This window comes from Penicillium cataractarum (genome assembly GCF_028827025.1).
Source record: "Penicillium cataractarum strain IBT 29864 chromosome Unknown utg000005l, whole genome shotgun sequence".
NCBI classification, from domain to species: Eukaryota; Fungi; Ascomycota; class Eurotiomycetes; order Eurotiales; family Aspergillaceae; genus Penicillium; species Penicillium cataractarum.
Genome location: NW_026622741.1, coordinates 270,530 through 289,904, shown reverse-complemented (window position 1 = coordinate 289,904; position 19,375 = coordinate 270,530). Strand labels below are relative to the sequence as shown.

Sequence of the window (19,375 nt, the reverse complement as noted above, 5' to 3'; positions counted from 1 at the left end):
GGTGTGGCAGAATGTTCACCGCCTAGGCAGTCAGTAGAGGACCGTTTGATGGGGATGCACAAAGACACCTAACTAACATCCAAGCTTCATAAGCTACATTCTCAGACTAACTGATCTTACTGAATGCAATCAATTCTAGGAGAAATCCTGCACAAACATTGAAGTGTTCCCGCGCGGACAACTTTTTATGATAATCACATAGCCTGCATTCTCTGCTGAACTCCGCACTTTTTGCTTCATTTATGATTTTCCTCTAGGCTGGGATTAGCCGAGAATTTGAGGCAGCCTCAAGATGGATGCAATGGTATACAGAGTATATACCCTGATGATGATACAAAAATGCCGTTGGGCTATCTATTGCTGCATAGGTATATTCACACTCTATGGCCATATATGGTGCTGTCTCGAGGACCCGCTTTTCTTGCATATACGCTTCTGATTGGTTGGAACTATAACCATATAATAGACGACGACTAAGCGATCTATAACTGGAACAAACGATGTCATTTTCAAGTGCAAGGAAATCGCAGGACCAAAATGCGCAACGAGTCGAAGCTGTCCTCATATCGCTAGACTCCCTGCGGCCCCCACAGACTTCAACCGATACTCAAGCCACGATCTCTTTGCTCATTACATCTCCCATCTTCTCCAGGAACAACCGCTAACCTCGCTCAATCGCATCATTCTGGACCGATCAAGCCTCCTTTACTCCAAAACAGCTTACTAACATTCTTTGAACCTCGCTCAACAGCTACATACCAACATGGATGGGCTTCAATGGTATCCCTGCGAGACGTGCGACGAGACATTCCCCAGCATATCTCTTGTTGAAAGCCATATGCATGAAATGAAGCATTACCGCACCCGTTGTGAGCGCTGTTACCAACGACTCAAAACCGTTGATGCCTTGGTCAATGTGAGTTGAGTCTTGGACACATGATCTGCAGAAGCTGGCTAACCTGCATTGATACAGCACCTGTCCTCCGGGATTCATCGAGAATCCGACATCCTATGCCCGTTCTGCGGTAGCCTTTTCCACAAAGCGAGTACCCTGATCTCCCACTTTGAGGAAGCAAAGTGTACCCATGCCCCAGGCCTGAACCACCACAGCGTTCTCTGGCTGGTCCGAAACTGCGATACTGCTGGAGTCGTGACCAACCCCCAGGCAAAATGGCTTCATACTGGTTACCTTATCGCTGGACTCCAAGATCCTCCTGCTGAACATAAATGCTTCACCTGTCATCGAAGCTTCCGCTCGCACCAAGAGCTTGAAACGCACCTCGAGTCCCCTTTGGCCAATCCCGCAGGGAATGGCCCTAGATTTTACCGTTGTCCTGACAAAACTGGCAAGTGTGAGAAGGGGTTTGTCTGCTTGGCTGCTCTTATCAGACACCTAGAGGCTCAAGCTTGCGGGACAATGTCTTTTGATGGAGTGCAGTCTATGTTTCAGAAGATGACCGAGAGAAGTTGGGGACAGGGAATAGGGGCGCCCAAAAGACTCTACTTGTCATAGGGCGGAAGACCCCTGATCATGCCCCAACTTCTCGAATCAAATAGTTGCATGTTTTGTCTTAGCTTTTCTCAAGCAATTAATAGGAAGATAGGACTTGAGAAACGTGGGTATCTACCTGTGCTGCTGCGCAGAGAGCTAGCCAGGAGTGAGTAGTCGTTTGACCCGGAGCTATACATGATGATCCATGTTGTACACACAAATGGTTCAATTATCCAAATTTCCGGACTTATAAGATCACCATCGTGCTAAATAATAGAGACCTCTAGAGTTTTCAACAACGAGCTAGAATAGCTGGCACGAGTTCCCTCCGGAAACGACCTCCCAATCAGCAGAGCCGCTTCCTGGAGATAGTAGAGAGCATGAACACGGTTGATAACTCGAATACTATGACATTTAGAGACATTACTAAGGGTAATATATACGAAAACTCACCAAGTAGCCATGTGAGAGTGATCAAACCACTGAAGCTGGAAATACAACCTCCTAGCGAGTCATAAAAGTCACATGCAGACATACGCAAACCAACAAATTACTCGTTTCAGAGAATCTGGAACTTGCCATCTTCATACCACCATCCTCTTCTTGCGTCCCTCTGCTTCCATTCTTTACCTTCTGCCACTGTCCACTCTCCATCCAGCTTCGTCCAACCTTCTTCTTCTTCGGTACTTCTCCACCTCCCGAGCTCCATTCTCCTTCATCCCTCATCCTTGGCCCATCTGGCTTCTGCTTCTCCCTTGTTTCATGATCGACATTTGCTTTTCACCTGTCTCCCTTCTCCTCCACTTATCCAAGTCTCTGATTTCTCTAAACAACCCAATCTACCCCTGATCCATCGAAATGTGCGCAAAAATCCTCCCAAGAACCCCCCACTCCTCCCCATCCTTACCCTGCGGAGTCGGACCGTGAAATTATGGCACGAGATATCAACTATCCTGGCCACCAAATGCCAGAGTTTGAACTTGATACCTGCGATACCTTGACGCCACGTCAGCACTCCTCGACCAACATGGAAGATTCCGATGCCCAGGCACTCACCTCCAAAGGCAAGACGGGCGACATGACCATCCACATCCAGGATGCCAGTCAGCGGATGCAAGGCCTCTGTGATCATGACGGAGAGACTCCTTGTGAGGACTACGTACTTGATTACCTCACTCGCCAGGCTGAAGAGCAGCACACAACCAAGGAGGACTGCCAGAACCGCAATTTTGCCTGTTCATTCTGTGCCGCAGTCTTCAAGACCAAGTTCGGGGCCGCAGAGCATGTGCTATCGACTCATCACCGTGAACCAAAGCACAAGTGTGAAACCTGCCACATGGGATTCAGTTCCCAGGCCAAGGCGGACCCGCACATGGATATGCTAGGTCACTGGCGCCCAAAATTCGGTTTCAAGACCTGTGGCCGTATTTTCTCGACACAGGCCCTTGTCGATCAGCACATAGTTGATCGGCACCAGAAGGAAGAGGCGTCTTCCCAGCCAGCAAGCCGGTAAACCCGTCGAAAATGAGTCGAAGAAGGCAGTTTATTGTGACCGATGTGGCCGTTATTTCCCCGATGCTATTGATTTTCTGGTGGTTAGTATTCCTCAAGGGTCAAAGTGATACCCTAATAAACCAAGTTCTAACCTGAGCTCATAGCATATCCTCGTAGTTGCTCACCTAGGGCGCAATATGTATTGCCCTCTATGCAAACAGACATTTTCAAATTCCTCTATGGTCATCCACCATCTTAAAGAAGGAATTGTGCCCTTGCTCCAAAGCCAGAGCAGGTTGCCACTAAGACAGCCTCTAAGACCGACTTGCTGCTTCCGGCACGTTGCTGCCCTTGCTATTCTTGCTGATTTCAACTGTTTGCTGATTTTGCTGTTATTTTCATTTACATATTTGCCTCCCCAAGAATGAATTAGCTCGTTTCCAAATAACTGATCTTTGTCCGGGACTCTCCACGTCGTTGATAAAGTCTTACTTGGTGGCCATGATAGGTATATACTTCCTCCCCTATATATATAGATCTGTAGAGCACTGAGAGGGTTGATGATTTCCGTGGCGCTCATGACTTTATAGCTCTGGACGGGCTTGCTTAGGACTGTGCAAGTAGCTTATAGTGATAACCTAGTATCCTTCATGAAATAGAGAGTGGACAATATATAAAGTCTCCTTGTCCATTGTTAGCACAAATTGCCGGAAATCCCCATTTGGAAGGGTAACAAATGGGCATTCAAAGAGCGGCGAGTGGCCTCAGGTCATCCTGCATAACCTTCATCCTCTTTCTCTTTCTCCATCTCTCCTCCCCTCCTCACCAGTACCTCTCACTCACGATCTTTCTCGCATGTCAAGTCCCCCATCCTCTCCTCACCGCGTCCTTAGAGGACTTCGACGTTTCCGCGTTCTCAGTCCTCGTCACCGAGAATCTCGACACAAACCTCATTCTCAGTCCCAATACCCCCCTCCTACCATCGTCAATCCGTCACAATGTATGAATGCGACTATTGTGATTGCAAATTTTATTACGAGGATGAATTCGAAGATCACCTTGACGATTACTGGCACTGGGCTCCATGCGAGACCTGCGACAAAGTGTTCCGAAGCATTCGAGCCTCCCACCAGCATATGGACGCTCTAAGCCACTGGAAGCCGAGAATCCCCTGTGACACCTGCGACAAACTCTTCTTCACCCGGGCTGCGGCTAATCAGCATATGTATGACATGGACCATTACTGGAACTACTGCGTGGATTGCGATCGTTATTTTCTCAACGAAAACAATTTGCGCATGGTAAGTTGTCTTGGCGGCTCAGAGATTGATGAAAACGTGTTCTGATTCATCCATTTAGCATCGCAACTCGAAGATTCACCGTGGGACCAACCTGCCCTGCCCCTTCTGCCAGACCACTTTCGTTACCGCGAGCGGGATGTTCAACCACCTCGAGAGCGGCGCCTGTCCCAAGGCCCCGACGCTCAACCGAGATACAATTCTGCGCATGGTACGGCGGTCTGAACCACAGGGGCTAATCACGAAAAAGATGATCGAAGATCCCAAGCAGACACAAGTGCAATACCAGGCCACTTCTCGTGCCTTCAACGGTATCTACTGGGAGTGCTACATCTGTCACAAGTTCTTCAACACGATCCATTCCCTCAACAAGCATCTCAACTCGCCCGTACACCAGCAGAAGGTGTACCATTGTCCCAACAAGAAAACCTGCGGCAAGGAGTTTGTCACTCTCGCCGGGCTCTTCAATCACCTCGAAAGCGAGTCGTGTGGGATGATGCGCTTTGAGGGAGTCCAGAAAGTCCAGGAAGAGCTTATCGATGCTGTGATGAATCGAAAGGTCATAACAAGCCTCTGAGCTTCCTGATTGTGGAGGGTCTATATCCTTATTTCGTCCTGTGTTAACAACCCGCCCTTTTCTATTGTTTATTGCTACCACAAGCGTGGAAGGCTCTTGTCTCGACGTTGAGTATCCTTTCCCTTTTTATCTTCCATGGTGCACCTCTATATTAACTTATTGAACACATGTCTACCCTTCTCTGGCCAGCCAGATGCTTATACATTTACCGTGATGATATCTGTTCCACGGCGTCATGGATGACTTTATATGTTACGACTACCCAGCATTATGATTTCCAGTCATTATTAATGAAGCATCGTGATTTATCAGTATCAGCATCTTCAATTTGGCTTTCTACATTTAGCCAACTTTGAAGACTTGCGAAATCTGCATTCCAAGTCCTTGTCGCTGTATGAAGCTCAGTGTCGTTTGGCATCGCATCCTACGATTAGTTTGTTTCTGTGGTGGTCACTTCAATACTACGAATTCTAAATGAAAATGAAATATCAATGTAGGCCGGCAATATCAAAATTTGGCCTAGTTAATTTGTCAATTCTCACAAGCTGAATTCATACTGTGCCATACTGCAGATCTCTCTACCCAACCGCATTCATACATCGTCTTGGCGCCGGACCTTGCAGATACCCGATAAGATAACAACAATTCCGATAACGATAACGATAGCGCGGTCAGCACAACCCCACCATGAAACTCATCTCCTCCGCACTCCCCTCCCCAAACCACCGCCCTACCGCACAGAATGACCTCACCAGAACTAGCAGAGCTGGAAAAGGCTCTGATAGTCGGAATCTCAGGCCCGTCATCCAGCGGGAAGACCACCCTAGCACGACTACTACAGCGCATCTTCTACGGGGTATCTCTGGATTCGTCTTTGCGGTTAAGCTCAGCGCAAGACAATGACAATGACAACGAGACTAAGGACAAGCTGAATACATTCATCATCCATGAAGATGACTTCTACTATCCAGATGACCAGTACGTATATACCCCCAATCAAACCTATCTACTATAAGCAAAGCAACCATCTAACCAGAATCCCCCATCCTCACAGAATCCCATACACAACAACCCCCTCCGGAAAAACAGTCCAAGACTGGGATACCTCCGCCGCAATAGATACATCCTTCCTCGCACAGGCACTCTCCTACGTCCGGATCCACGGACACTTACCACCACGGCTGCAAAGCAAAGAAGATCAGAATGAGAATGCGGGACCTTGCGTGTCGGATGATCTAGTTGTGGAGCTTCGACGGGATGTTGAGGCGCGGATTGCTGCTGCGGAGCAGGGATCTATACGTCCGACGTTGGTTTTTATGGAGGGCTTTTTGTTGTATGCCCCGCCAGAGGGATTCGAGTATAAATCCAAGACCAAGGGTGGGGATGGGGAGCTGCAGGGTGTGGGTGATGAACATTATCCGACGGATCATAGTGTCTTGAGACCCGTGCATGCGCAAATCGGATTACCTCTTTTCCTGCCTGCCCCTTATTCAACTGTCAAGGCACGACGGGAGGGGAGGAGTGGATACGTTACCATCGGTCCTGCACCGGAACCGCCGACGACAGTGACAGCGACAGTCCTGAACGATCAGCAGCAGAAACAGCAACCGCAACAGGAGATCGATCTTGATGGAGAAGATGATCGCCCACCCCAGAATTTCTGGACAGATCCACCCGGTTATGTGGATGATATTGTTTGGCCGAGGTATGTGCGTGATCATGCTTGGTTGTTGGTTGATGGGGATAGCCAGGGGGAGAAAGAAGGGGATATTGTTCAGCGGGTTGGCGAGGGCGTTGATGTTAGGCTTGATGTTGGTGTTAAGGTTGCGCCTGGTAAGGGGGCGGTTGGCATGGAGGTTGTGTTGAGGTGGGCTGTTGAGGAGGTTATGGCTTTTTATTTGGGTGGGCAATAGTCATTGGGGGGATGGGTTGCATAAAGTGTATATAGCATGGTTCATACATCCTCCATTCTACCACTATATTTCGTTCTCTGGAATAATAGAGTTAAAAGGCAGTGTGGAGATATCTAGATACAACTCGCATAGCACGCATATCAAAGCTACATCCAACATCCCACCTCTACAACCACCTAAAATCAAATTAAAACTAAAAAATCATCTGTGAATCGAACCCATAACGTCCGTCTACCATTCAAAGCCGCCCCTCCGTACTTTTCAAGCCCTTTCGATGCTCACCGTCCAACCTCCAATGCCCACCTCCTCAACCTATATACAACACCCATACCATCAACACCCCCCAACGCCTAACCCCTAATTAAAAATATAAAAAAAGAATAATACCAAATTACCTACTCCCCCTACTCTAAAGATCCAAAAACTTCAAAAAGACCTAAATTAAATGCGTGATGGTAGATTTATCAAAAACACCCTCCTAAAAAAAAGAGGCACCGCAGCACCGCCACCCGGAGGAACTCCACAGAAGCTTCCTCGACTCACACCGGACAGCCGCCCACCACCGAAGTGGCAGCTACAGCACTCTAGGGCCATCTAGACCGCTAGACTACTGGTGCTTTGGTGGGAGATTTGACACCTACCCAAATCATAGCTTCTGTTTTGATGGGGGATTTGGCTAATAATATTGCTGGGTTTCTGTCTGTTTTAGGCTTGATACTGGACTTTACGGGAGATAAAGACTAGGATATTGTACAATAGTGTATTTCTCGTAGTAATCCTGATCAGAATACACTGTATTCATACAAGACAAGGCTATGAAACAAATCAACTTCCTGCTTGGCAACCATCCACTTTCCAGAAGCTCATACTCCAGCAATGGGAAGTGGACCCTTCCATCCAAGGAAATAGTCAACTCGATCTCGCAACGAAGTAGGAATAGGACGAACAGAACGAACATGCTCATGGGCCTGCACATCAAAATCTTCCAACACAGGACTTGGATCCACTTCAGCAGTCTCCATGGGAACCACAACCTCCCCCATCTCTGTCATCTCTGGAACGAGGATAGTCACCTCCGTATGATTCCCAGCGAACGACTCCACCGATATCTTCTCCCCACAAAGCATGAACTTCTCACAAAGAATATCTCGAACCTCAAGACTTGCCTCACCACGCAAAACACCATCATAGAGCCCGGCAGAGTATGCCACGGGCTGTAACAGCAAAAACAGGGTCAACAACCAGCACAACACTTTCATCACCGAAGACATAAAGGTGCTGCCTTTGTCCACTCTCTTCGGTGAAACAAGTCTTGACTTGGGCTCACCACGCACAATCTCCTGCTCATCCTCTTCGGCATCAAGATACCGATTCTGCAACTCCTCCTCAATATGATACCCGTCCGGTAGAGCCGTGATGCGTGGTGTCCAGCTGCCAACTTCTCCACGGGGCACCCGCATCTCCCACGTAATAGCGAACATATCCAAGTTGAGCGGGGCGCAGATGAACTGCAACTGCGTGATTCCAGGCTCAGACGCAGGATCCGAATCAAGCTGGATAGTCTGGAACTTGGTCTTCGGCGTTTCGAGGTGGCAGGCGAATTCACCCTCTGGCCCACCGTGTATGTAAATGTAAAACCCGCACTTCTCGGCCCAAAAGTCACGTTGAATGAGTTCCAACGAGCAGACAGCAGTGTATTCCACAGTACACATGCCCGAGCCACGTTTATCGCCCGTCACTCTGGTGCGCACGATCTGATTGACCTTAAAGTCGCGCAGGAACCCGTAGAAGCGGACATCGCAAGGACGAAGGGGGATGACTAATTTCGACTGGGTCACTGGGAACTGCGCGATGAGACAGTTCTCCACGATTTCGTATCTCCTAAAGTGCATTGTACGGTACTCCAATCCCTGCCCATCCGGTATACGAAGGTACACGTAACCATGGTCATCCGAGCCTAGACGAGGCAGACCCGGTACGACAAGCTCGTACCAACCGCGCGGACGACCGGGTTGAAGGCGAAGAACAAGAGTCACAGAGGCCTTATACCAGGCTGGCTCAAAATCGGGTGAGCATTGAATTTGGAATACCTGGTCAACAAGGCTGAGACGAGGTCTGTTGGAAGGGCGCGGTGGAGTCGGTGGTTGTACACGGTAAGTCCCCTGGGTCGGAAATCCCCCAAACGATGAATCAACCAAGTCAGATATCAGGGTCGTGTCACACGGGCTACCGGCGGATGCCACGGTAGACAGCTTCTCCACGTCTTGTCCGTCTTGCAACGACTTGCCAGTATCGCCGAGACTCACATCTAGACTGGTCCTGGTCGTAGGGCTGGCTAGAGGTGTCGATGTATCCCCGGAAGATGCTTCTGCAACGCTCTCATTTTGAACTTGAACATGATTTTCCAGAGACTTCTTCTCCACTGGCGATAAGTCCTCAAACCGCCGAAATTCCACATCCAAAACGGGCACTGAGTCCGTCGGCAAGGGGACATTCGCAGGATCTGGACGAACATGGTTGGTCACACTCACGGGTCGAGGAATCAGACTTCGTGTACGTGAATGTTTCGAGCTTGAAGAAGTCGAAGACACAGGCGAATCTCTGCACATGGCAAGAACAGGACTTTTATTCTTGAGCTTTTCACCTCCATACGATCTCTCCGAGTCAGTCACCGAGTCCGGTAGGGATGCAGCCTTTGCATTTCTCTTGCGTGGGTTGCTGGGTGATTGTCCAGCTTCACTAAGAAACTCGGAGGAAGAGACATCCCGGAAGAAACTGGCGTAGAACGCGTCGAGGCTGTCCCCGGGGGATCCGTCCGGGGTATGTCCAGCTCGCTGTACGCCCGAGTCCGAGGGGGTATGCGTGTTGCTGTTTAAATTTGGGTATCCAGGTTGCAGGGTTGCACGGGGAGTGTTATTATCAGGTGTCATAGGCTCTGGCTGCTTCTCAGGCGTGATGGGTACCTCAACATGATCACTCAACGTTGGAGACTGCTGTGGACTTGTGCTTGTGCTTGTGCTTGTCCCCGATCCAGATTCCGTATTCTGGGGAAGTAGCTTGGCATCCTCGGCACCTTTGAAGTGGACTATCGGTTTCAGCGTGGAGTCGACGATCTCGGCGACGCCTGGATGAGAAGCGTCAAGCAGGGTGATTCGAGAATCTGGTGTACACCAGACCTAGGCACAAAGAAAACATCAGTCTCAGGACACGCAGGAGGCATGTGAGAGGCGTGTTGTTTGTCAACGTACATCGACGGTCATGCAGACGTGGACGGCATCGGTTGGGTCGCCAGACCAATCACACCAAACGTCGAGATTGCTGAAGCGGCTCTCAGATGAATCCATTGCTGTGAACATTGGAGCAGTGTAGATTAGAAGGGAGGGAGGTGATGGAATGGAAAAATGATTGCAGTGTGTTGGAAGGGGAGAGGAAATCAACGAGGGAAGGAGGATTGAGGAAGGAAGGAGCAGAAGGGCAAGGTGGAAAGTGAAGCAAATAGACGCCACTGGGGAACGACAGCAACACGTAAGACGTTCAACGAGGAGGTGTAGACAGGCAAAACAGACCAACCAGTACGAAAGATTTTTCTCAAGATAAGCCATTGAATTCCAGTCATCACCAAATTAAACAACACAGCGATGAACTGCTCAAGAGAGACGCCAGTATATACAACAGAAGGGGAGAAAACCACAAACCATAAGAATGACAACCTCACTTTTTTTTAAGGCGAAGAGAAAAAACAAGGAATCAAGCCTCCACCCTTCCAGTTCTACCCAGTCCCTCAGCGCCAGTAACATGAACAAATAACAGTAAACAACCCAGAAAAGACAGACAGCACCATACACGAATCCCGAAGCCACCCAATATGAGGAACATCACAAGCGTAATATCTAGCAAAGTGCCCCGTCTATCCAGACAGACAGGAAAGCAAGCAGACAAAGAGTAAAAAAAAGGACATAGGTGGTAAAACAGCCAGGAGGGATCCGTCAAGGGTCGACAACCCCCGGCCAAAGCATAAACGAGCGACGAGAATGGCAATTTTTTGAAGAAATTCCGGCCCAGACACTCTTAACCTTCCAAAAGCCCCAAAGGTCCAGTCCAGGCCCTGGTCCTGGGTTATGCGGTTGATGATTTATAAAAAAGAATACACGAGTCGATCGTATCGAATCCACAGATCACTGCGGAGCATCATTCGCAGAGCCATAGCGATTACCTTCGGGAGCCATCTGGGAAGGGAGAATCGGGGTAGCCGTCGGAGGTGCCTGGTCAAAATACCCGCGTGCAGCAGCAGCTCCGTTCGTGGGCTGGTTATAACTGCGCTGCAAAGGAGGAAGAATGGTCGAAGTCGAATTTTCGGGAGTCTGGTATCCGGATCGGGGGTATCCCTGAGCCATCATCGCTCCAGTCGAGTCCGGGGTCTGTTGTCGGATCCAAGAGAAACGAAATCCTTAGCCAGGGGCCTCTTTACAACTAAAACTCACTTTTGGGATGCCGTACAGGAGTGCCAGGCTGGTTCATCGCCATCAACTGTCCCACTGCAGCTTGCTGACTGGGTCGAGTCTGCCCAGAGGGATCGGTCATTTGAGACATGGGCGCTGCTGATGGATGAAGGCCGTAAGACATCTGGGAAAACAAAGCAAGTTAGTTAGACGGGATGCTCGTCTGATCGAAAAAAATCAAGACAGATGCTCTTTTGAAGAAAATGATGGACGAACCCCATAGTCCGGCACCACCTGGCTTGTTTGGTATGGCTGCATGCTCGGTGTTTGGTATGCAGTTTGCTGGCTATACATCGTCGTCGGTTGACTATATGGATCCATGGGGCGAGCAGCCATCCGGCTATCTTGGTCATACATGCTTTGTCGCCCATAATCCATAGAGGTACGATGACGTTTGACGGGAGGAGCGCCATAATACTGATTGTAGTCTCGACTCGTCGCCGGTGCTGGGTAACCCGTGAATCCCGTCGCAGCGGGCGGGATTTGAACAGGCTGGCGATCAGGCGATCGAGGAGGAATCGCCTGTGGGAACTCGTCTGGACGAGGTGCAGAGCGTTTCCTGTACGGGCATGTCAGTAATCAAGCTCACACTCTCTCGTGCCCCACGATTACGACAGCCTGCCGAGGCCGCCGAGGAATGTCCCCTAACTTACATCATAGTTCGAGGCTCCTTGCGTATGCGCAACTTGACTCCCTGGTCTGCAAAAGACCGCGAGAGGAAAGTGGATTCCATCATGCCAGGGAAATTCTTTGGAGGCGACACCTTGAATCGATCTGAAATCTCGGTTTTCAAATAGGTCACGACATCCCTGATTGACAGGTCAGTTCTGAGTGTACTCGAGTACTTGGATTATCCGACCGGAGAGGTGGGGGGAAAAGAGGGCACGCGACTCACTTGCGCATCTCAAAGAGAGTAAACTTGAGACGAAACTCGCCCTCGATCTTTACCGACAGGTCACCAAACACAAAGAACCCTCCATCTAGAATCGTTGTTAGCCACTGATCTCTCCTTTCTCATGTTCAACCTCCCGAGTGGAGTGCAGCCATCGGCTGTCAACGAGGATCCATGGCACTTACCGCTGTTGTCCACGTCCTTCAACCGGTGAAGAGACGAGACTAGGGTTCCTGCTAGCGCTGTCGACGGCGCAACGGGCACTGGACGATCTTCTGTGGCATCGTACAAGCTGCAGCACATAAAATAGTAAGGGCTTTGCAGGTAGTGTCTTGAGAGGACGTTAGCAACCCCCGACAAAACCACTCATCCGGATCGCGATGCAATTCACTTACTGCGCCAGGTAAGAACCCTCCTCGCGCACCCGGAGCTGGACGATCGGGGGCGGATCGATGGGTTTGCGCTCTGTCAAACCCAGTTAGTGACTGCGGGTCACTTTGCTCGCGAGATCTTCCCCGCGGCTCCGGACCGCAACCCCTCCCCCTCACGAAGAGCAGAGATGAGGATCGTCCAGAGACAAGAGACGGTCGAGAGAAAAAGGAATGGGATGAGTGAGCAAATAGAACGTTACCTTTCTCCTTGCCCCCAGCCACGCGCGCCCGGTCGGGCTGCTGGCGAATGGTCAGGTCAAAGTCAGAACTGGTGTTGGACAACATGGTCAGTGGGATTCCCTGGACGACCGAGTAAGAGTTGCGACTCAGTCAGGCACAGATACTAGTAGGACGGAAAATGAACGAAAGGAATAACAAAGGAATGAAGAGAAAAGAAATACAGGCATAGTGTACGAAACAACATAGATGGAAAAGTTGGAAGATGGCGGGTGTTTTTTTTTGGGGCATGTAGTTTGATTTTTTTGCTACGTACCTTTGGGCTTCGCGCGAGAGAGAGGCGTCGGCGTACGTCGATGCACTCATCAAGACGGAGAGGTGGAACCAAGACCCAAGGTGTGGGTTATTTGATACGAATGGATTTAAAGAATCAGAGGTTCAGGTAAGAAAAGTTGGGGGGATGAAGAGCCGAGGAAACGTAGCTCGAGGGTTAGGTGGAGAGTCGGTTGGTTCGGGAGGAGCAGCAGCGGCAGCGTTGTCCACGGGTGCACAAGTAGTGGGAGTGGGAAGAAAAAAGGGTAGGGAGGGACAAGGGAAGTGGGAAAGGAGAGAAAAGAAGGAGAAAGATTGGGTCCGGGAGGGGGAAAAGCACGAGTCACGATGTCGTTGATGTGCGAGCCGGTGGTTGAAGGTTGATGGATTTGATGGGTTGATGGATTTGATGGGAGGATGGTGGAGGGAGAAGATTAGCTGTAGTGGGGGGAGAGCGAAGGAAGAATGGAAGGCGAATCCAGACTTTGGGATGGAGCGTTCCGGGTGCAGTACCAGCGTTGATCGGTCCCCGACAGGCGAGTTCCCATGGATTCGTACCGACGGAAAAAATAAAAGATGGGATGACCGGAGGAGGAAAGGGAAGGGGAAAAAAGGATGAAGGAAAGAAGAGAAGATGGTTGGAAAGAGAAAACGGGGAAGTTGGGAAATGGAGGACTGGTAAATGCGGTGCCGCAAACGGATGCTGCGAACGGAAAGAGCAGACAACAGGAGGATCAGTAAGGTTGTAAAAAAAAGGTGGAATCCAGAATAGAAAACGGTAGTAGTCTTGTCTAAGCAGAAGAATAATAATGGTGTGGCAGTGGTGGTGGGCAGTGGCAGTCGTAGTGTAGTATCCTCCTATAGATGATGATGATGATGATGATGGTCTGCCAGTTGCCAGACCAGATAAAGCAGATCTAAAAGATCCCAGATGGTCGATAAAACTCGATAGCACCAGTCCGGACTCTTACTAGTCTTTTCCGACCGCAAGAGGTTTAAGTGGGTTTAATGCTGCAGCTGCAAATGCAGGTCCCGCCAACAGTCGATTAAAACGCAAAAATTCAATTGGGCGACGAATTTCACCCCCGCGAGCAAATCAGAGTCCCGAATCGACGTGTGGCCTGGCCGACGGAAAAAATATGGACCTGAAAATTTTATGCACCGCGGAGCCAATAGCGTTGATGATGATGGGAGGGGGGAAAGAAATTCAGACAGTCCTCCAAGGCTCTCTCTTCGTTGGTGTCTGCCTAGTCGAGTTCTTGGAGAGAATCGAAGGTAGTAAACACCTTTGTCGAGGACTTTGCGTAGTGTACAACACTCGAGACCACGAATAGAGGCCAAAAAAGGGCTTTAACGATCAAAAGACACGAGAAAAATCAGATTTTCAATGTCGCCGCAAAGTGTACAGTATAAGCTGAAGAGTGGAGCCCGAACAGACGACCGTTGGAAAACCAGAGGGTCACCCGCCGTCCAAGACCGTAGACGGTTAAGACGGAAATCAAAGTGGAGGGGGAACCAGCAGAAGAAAAAAAATTGGAGAAAAAGAGCAGAAGAAGAGGGTTCAGCTACGGTCGACCGGGCCCGACTGGGTCAACCTGAGTCAACCACGGTTGGTGGGCACGGTGGCACTGGTGCTGGCGACGATCGGGATGATGCGCACATTCGATCGGCCGAGGGGGCCTTGTATCTCTTCCGGACCTAAGAAAACCCCTCCAGTTTCCGAAAGTTCCAAAGAGGTCGTTTTGCTTTCCCAATCAGAGTAGGTCAGGTTGTTATCCTGGTGATCAATCCTGGTCTGCGACAGGACCAACTGGAAAGCGCGAAAACGGCCCCGGCTATGCACGTAATGGTGTGAGGCCCAAACGGGAGCAACAAATGAGCTCCTGTCGAACCACCCAAAAAGAAGAAAAGTGGACTCGGGCCCTGACTCCGGCGTCTAAGCATTCCAGTCAGAGTGGATTCCCGGATATGCAAGATCCAAGCCGCATGGCCCTGCTTTTGCTGGACCGGGATCTGGGGGAAGGGAGGCGCCCGAAACTAGAAGAACTAGCGAACGAGCTTTGCTAGTTGCTTTAGCTTGGGGGATTGGGGTGGTGGTGGGTGGTAGGTGCACGAATGTGCTCCTCAGCCCAATTTTAGCCTTTCGAGCTGAAGCGCGATGTCCAGTCAAAGACCACGCTTTGGGCTTTCCCCCTCCAGCTGATCGTAGGGGAGGCTCTGGGCGGAGACAAAGACGGTGCACCCCACACGAGTCAGCCGGAAAATCACAGGGCAGTACAGTAATCCTCTCGGGGGGCCCTAGAAAGTTCAAGACAGCCTGATTAGCAAGGTTTAGTTTCAAATCTGAGTACAGCCCAAAAAAGCTAAATTCAATGGAAAAAAAAAACCGACAGGGGGACACAAGAATGAAGCCTGATTAGGTGGTAGCTCCAAGAAAGGTTTCTTATGTCATCTGCCCCCGTCGACCGAAAGGGGGAAGCAATTGCTCAGTGGACCAACAAACTGACCACTTGACTTCCCCACAAACTCAGACCTCGACGAGCTTATCACAGAGAGTTTCTCTTACCGATTTGGTGGTTCTTGGTCTCGTTGGAGTCCAAAGGTCACAGTGATTCTCGCTCTTTGTCCTTTGTACTCTCCTGTGGACCTTCTCCACGCGTTCGTGGCACGAGATTCCGCAAGCTCCCGTCTCGGTGCTGTCTCGCCTTTTCACAACAATAATATGCCCCTGAATGGCAACTGGAGTCCCCAGTAATCACGATGCTGGTCGATTCGAAAGTCGTTTCTCTCGCGCAGTGCAGCGCTCTCTCCCGTCGTCAGAGACGCACGCAGTAATGACAATGACCTCTAGTCGATCTCGTCACCTTGCGAACGATAAAACCAGGCGCAATGAGAATTCGGAGGCGCGAACCGAACACGAACACATTAAGTCGATAGGCAAAGTTCAAGCGAGGCATACCGGGTCATGATGCGACGAGGGAAAGGAAAAATAAAACGATCTAAATCGAAAGGCGTTGGGTCTAAGACGGGGGCGAGGAGACGGAAAAAGAGAGCCAAGACGAGGGCCTTATGGGGTGAAGGTGAAAAGGCAATTGCAAATAAAATGCCTAAAATGGGCACGAACCCTTGTTGCATCAATGTGCGATTCGATGCATCACATCGTCCGTGTGTCATGCACGCTTCAACGGAGAGAGCGAACGCGAGCGAGAGATGGAGATCAGATCCTGTGCCCGGGGTGTATGGGATGCACTGGTTGGGCAGCTCTAGGAGCAAAAAAAGACTCGAAGATCCCCTTTTTGATTTAGTCGGGCGGGGGGAAAGAAGAATAGACGCCGAAGTCATCCCGCGGGCGCAGGGGTGGAATTGGAGACTTGGATGGTCCGGGAACTTGCGCGATCGGGCATCCTGCATCCTGCATCGTCAGCTCGGAGACGAATCACCGATGGGGTTGGTCTGTGGCCTGCCCGGTTTGCAGATCGCGTTCTTCACCTGGCCTCATAGGGAAGTTTACGCCACACTTGCCATTCGTTGGTCTCTGCGGCTGAGGGGATGAGGAGGGGGGAAAAGATTGTATGGTACTTTGGAGAAAAGTTACCATCCTGGTATTCCCCTGGCTGCATGCACAGTGCCTTTTTGAATATGGATTCTGACGAGGGAGAGGGATAAAGAGTTGTGCAGCTCTCTCGGAAAACAAAGTCTCCATTTGGAGAAAATCGGCCATGAAAGAGGAGGGGAAAAAGCATGGCGCGCACTGGCGTTTTCCGCTGCATCTGGATATGACAAGCGGCCCACTCCCGAGGACAATTGCATTCGCCAAAGCTGCCGATAGTGCGGCCATCATGCAAGGGTGGGCTTTGGAGACCGCAGACAGTACAGTACAGATCGAGTCTCGAGTCTTATCGAACGCAGTATTCGGCGAAGGAACTCGAAGTGGATGATCCGCTGGATTACCAGCGATCAATCAGCTACTGTACTTCGTGCCTCGCGGGGTTTCACCGTATTGGCAGCGGACTCGGTGGCCCCGCTAAGAGGGTCCGCCGGAGAGGACTGGGTAAACTTGAAAAAGGGAACAAAAGTCCTCTGGGGATCGTCCTGAAGAAGAAGAAAACCAAAAAAACCATCACGGAATGGTCCAGTAAACGGTCTGGCTCAGATCCAGCCTCGGCCTAAACTGAGGTCTGATTTCGATTCATCCTGCTGCATCGGTCCGGTAGTTCCTGACCAGCCCGCATGACTGCCGCAGCGAATGGCGCAAACGTTGAATGTCATATTTCCTGGAAAGGTACAATGATGCAACGATGCCTCGGCCAGTCCGTCCAGGGAGAGGGGGGAAGAAATGAGACAGAAGATAGATTTGAACGAGCCGGGCCTAATCGGACTGACTCGAGCACATGAGCGTGGCTTTCCGCGCTGAGAGAGAGGAAAAGGCGAGAAAAAGACAAGAATCAAGATAAGAATAGAAAGAGAAAAGCAAAACGAACAGAAGAAAAAAAAGACTGAGAAAAAAAGAGAACCCGGAAAACCCTACTCGGACTAACAAGAAAGAACAGCACAACAAGCCTCCACCGAAAGCCTTCGAAAATAAGAAAAAAAAAAGAGGAAAAGAGAGACCCTCCGCAAACCCGCGTGGTGGTGGGAAAAGTGGGCGTGGGACCGAATTCAAGCCTGCCTCCGACGCACGATGAAGTGGCACCGCCGGAAGTTTTTTTGGTAGGATTATTTTTGATTGCATTGCAGTAGCTTGTAGCACTGTAGCAGTAATATTAGCGGGATGGGACCTCGGACATAAGAGTAGAACTAGGAACTAACAATAATCAAGTTTTTGTATGTGTATTCGTCGGTAGAACTCCACAGTTAGAGGATTATCAGCATAGAAGAACAATGGCATTATCTTGGGCGTAAGAGTACTGCACTGTACATAATACAATCTCCCCTACTAGCTCATATTTCCCAACGGCGAGGGACTATCAAATCCAATTATAGCGTGAAGTCATCCATGAATACTGTTTCATCTGACAGCGGCCCCGACCCAGAAACCACCATCTTCTGGAACGCTATGCGGTTATGCTTAAAGCGAGGCCCGCGGGTTGGCCCCAAGCCCGGCGTTGCCCGTTCCATGGATGCCCTCTTTCCCTGAAACACCCCCTCCTGACACTGACAGCTGGCCTTAACTCTTCTCGGTTACTTCGTAAATCACTGGCCCTGGGATCGAGAGCGAACCGACGCTCTGACCCGCTGATCGCGCCGATCGGTACGTTCAACGATTCCATGGCCTGGCTACTGGTTATAGGTGTCAATTATTTAGATATTGTGGGAGTAACGAGGCTTGCGATGTTTACCGTGTTAAAATCTGCATCTCCTAGGGTGTCCCCCTGGGCCGTATTATATCATATCCGATGGGGTCTGCCCCCCCCTTTTTTTATTCTCCGAGGTACCGGTTTGCCGGGTCGGTCATTCGAGTCCACTCGACCACACTGGGCGAGTATTAACAATAACAATAGGCATTATGATTCCCCCAATATCTCCCTGATAGAACACCTCATATCATACCACGATGTCTGCCTCAAGCTACATTTAACATATAATAACTACCGTATATACACCGTCAAAAGAATCCCCCCTCCTACCCCGCGAGATCCAAACACCAAAATTACCTAAAGTAATCACTAACAAGCTCAAGACCACTTCAGCCCCGCGCTCTGGCCCCCAAAACTAAAGCTAAGCACTGCCACTATGGTAAGGCTGTCTTGCCATTCCCCCGCGGTCGCGCAAATTGAGTTTCTGCTCCATCGATTATGTCACCGTTTTTATCCTGCAAGCCTGGACGCATTGGGCGTCGACGCGATTCGATGAGTGATTACGGGGAGACCTGTCTAGTGTGGCTGGTGCGTGGATCGATGGTTCGCTGCACGTTGTCGATCGGGTGTCAATATCACATTTGTGTACTGTGCCCTGTGCTGGGGTGTAACGCGTCTTCGTTGGGGATGGAGATGGACGGTTGATACGTTGACGGTGCTATGACTGGAGGGGGAGATAAGCATACGCATGTTGTACTACGGAACTGCAGACATGTAAATCTTGGTTTGATTGTCGGGTACTGTAGATCGACAGGCTTACACGAGACACTAATACACTGGACCGGGCACATGCGCACCGTTTACCCGGAAGACATGAAATAGCCATGCCCATGATTGGGAAAATCGAACATGGAATGGAATAGGGATGAAATTAGGAGAAGAAAAGAATAAAGGGTTCCGTGCACGACCCATAATAACGCCTTGCTCCAGACC

General features: G+C 50.1%; 6 protein-coding genes across 6 annotated transcripts; 4 read left to right on the top strand and 2 right to left on the bottom strand.

Annotated features, from left to right (window-relative positions):
- Positions 1 to 751: 751 nt before the first annotated feature.
- Positions 752 to 1,513, top strand: N7496_005877 (uncharacterized protein; the record flags this gene model as incomplete). Its single annotated transcript, XM_056698806.1, has 2 exons — positions 752 to 916; positions 974 to 1,513. Coding segments are annotated over 2 exons (705 nt in total), but the record flags the coding sequence as incomplete, so codon positions are not given.
- A 943-nt stretch (positions 1,514 to 2,456) lies between these two features.
- Positions 2,457 to 3,005, top strand: N7496_005876 (uncharacterized protein; the record flags this gene model as incomplete). Its single annotated transcript, XM_056698805.1, has 1 exon — positions 2,457 to 3,005. One exon carries the CDS (start codon positions 2,457 to 2,459, stop codon positions 3,003 to 3,005), a length of 549 nt encoding a protein of 182 aa, XP_056554218.1.
- Positions 3,006 to 3,984: 979 nt separating this feature from the next.
- Positions 3,985 to 4,861, top strand: N7496_005875 (putative C2H2 finger domain protein; the record flags this gene model as incomplete). Its single annotated transcript, XM_056698804.1, has 2 exons — positions 3,985 to 4,287; positions 4,346 to 4,861. The coding sequence occupies 2 exons, from the start codon at positions 3,985 to 3,987 to the stop codon at positions 4,859 to 4,861; spliced, it is 819 nt and encodes a 272-aa protein (XP_056554217.1).
- Positions 4,862 to 5,603: 742 nt separating this feature from the next.
- N7496_005874 (ribosylnicotinamide kinase) lies at positions 5,604 to 6,774 on the top strand (the record flags this gene model as incomplete). Its single annotated transcript, XM_056698803.1, has 2 exons — positions 5,604 to 5,839; positions 5,898 to 6,774. 2 exons carry the CDS (start codon positions 5,604 to 5,606, stop codon positions 6,772 to 6,774), a joined length of 1,113 nt encoding a protein of 370 aa, XP_056554216.1.
- An 863-nt stretch (positions 6,775 to 7,637) lies between these two features.
- On the bottom strand, positions 7,638 to 10,130 carry N7496_005873 (uncharacterized protein; the record flags this gene model as incomplete). Its single annotated transcript, XM_056698802.1, has 2 exons — positions 7,638 to 9,950; positions 10,023 to 10,130. 2 exons carry the CDS (start codon positions 10,128 to 10,130, stop codon positions 7,638 to 7,640), a joined length of 2,421 nt encoding a protein of 806 aa, XP_056554215.1.
- An 819-nt stretch (positions 10,131 to 10,949) lies between these two features.
- vosA lies at positions 10,950 to 13,206 on the bottom strand (the record flags this gene model as incomplete). Its single annotated transcript, XM_056698801.1, has 9 exons — positions 13,090 to 13,206; positions 12,797 to 12,864; positions 12,561 to 12,630; positions 12,351 to 12,496; positions 12,169 to 12,253; positions 11,927 to 12,082; positions 11,490 to 11,832; positions 11,272 to 11,397; positions 10,950 to 11,192 (listed from the first exon to the last, which is right to left on the bottom strand). Exons 1-9 carry the CDS (start codon positions 13,137 to 13,139, stop codon positions 10,950 to 10,952), a joined length of 1,287 nt encoding a protein of 428 aa, XP_056554214.1. The 5' UTR covers positions 13,140 to 13,206.
- Between the last annotated feature and the right edge of the window lie 6,169 nt (positions 13,207 to 19,375).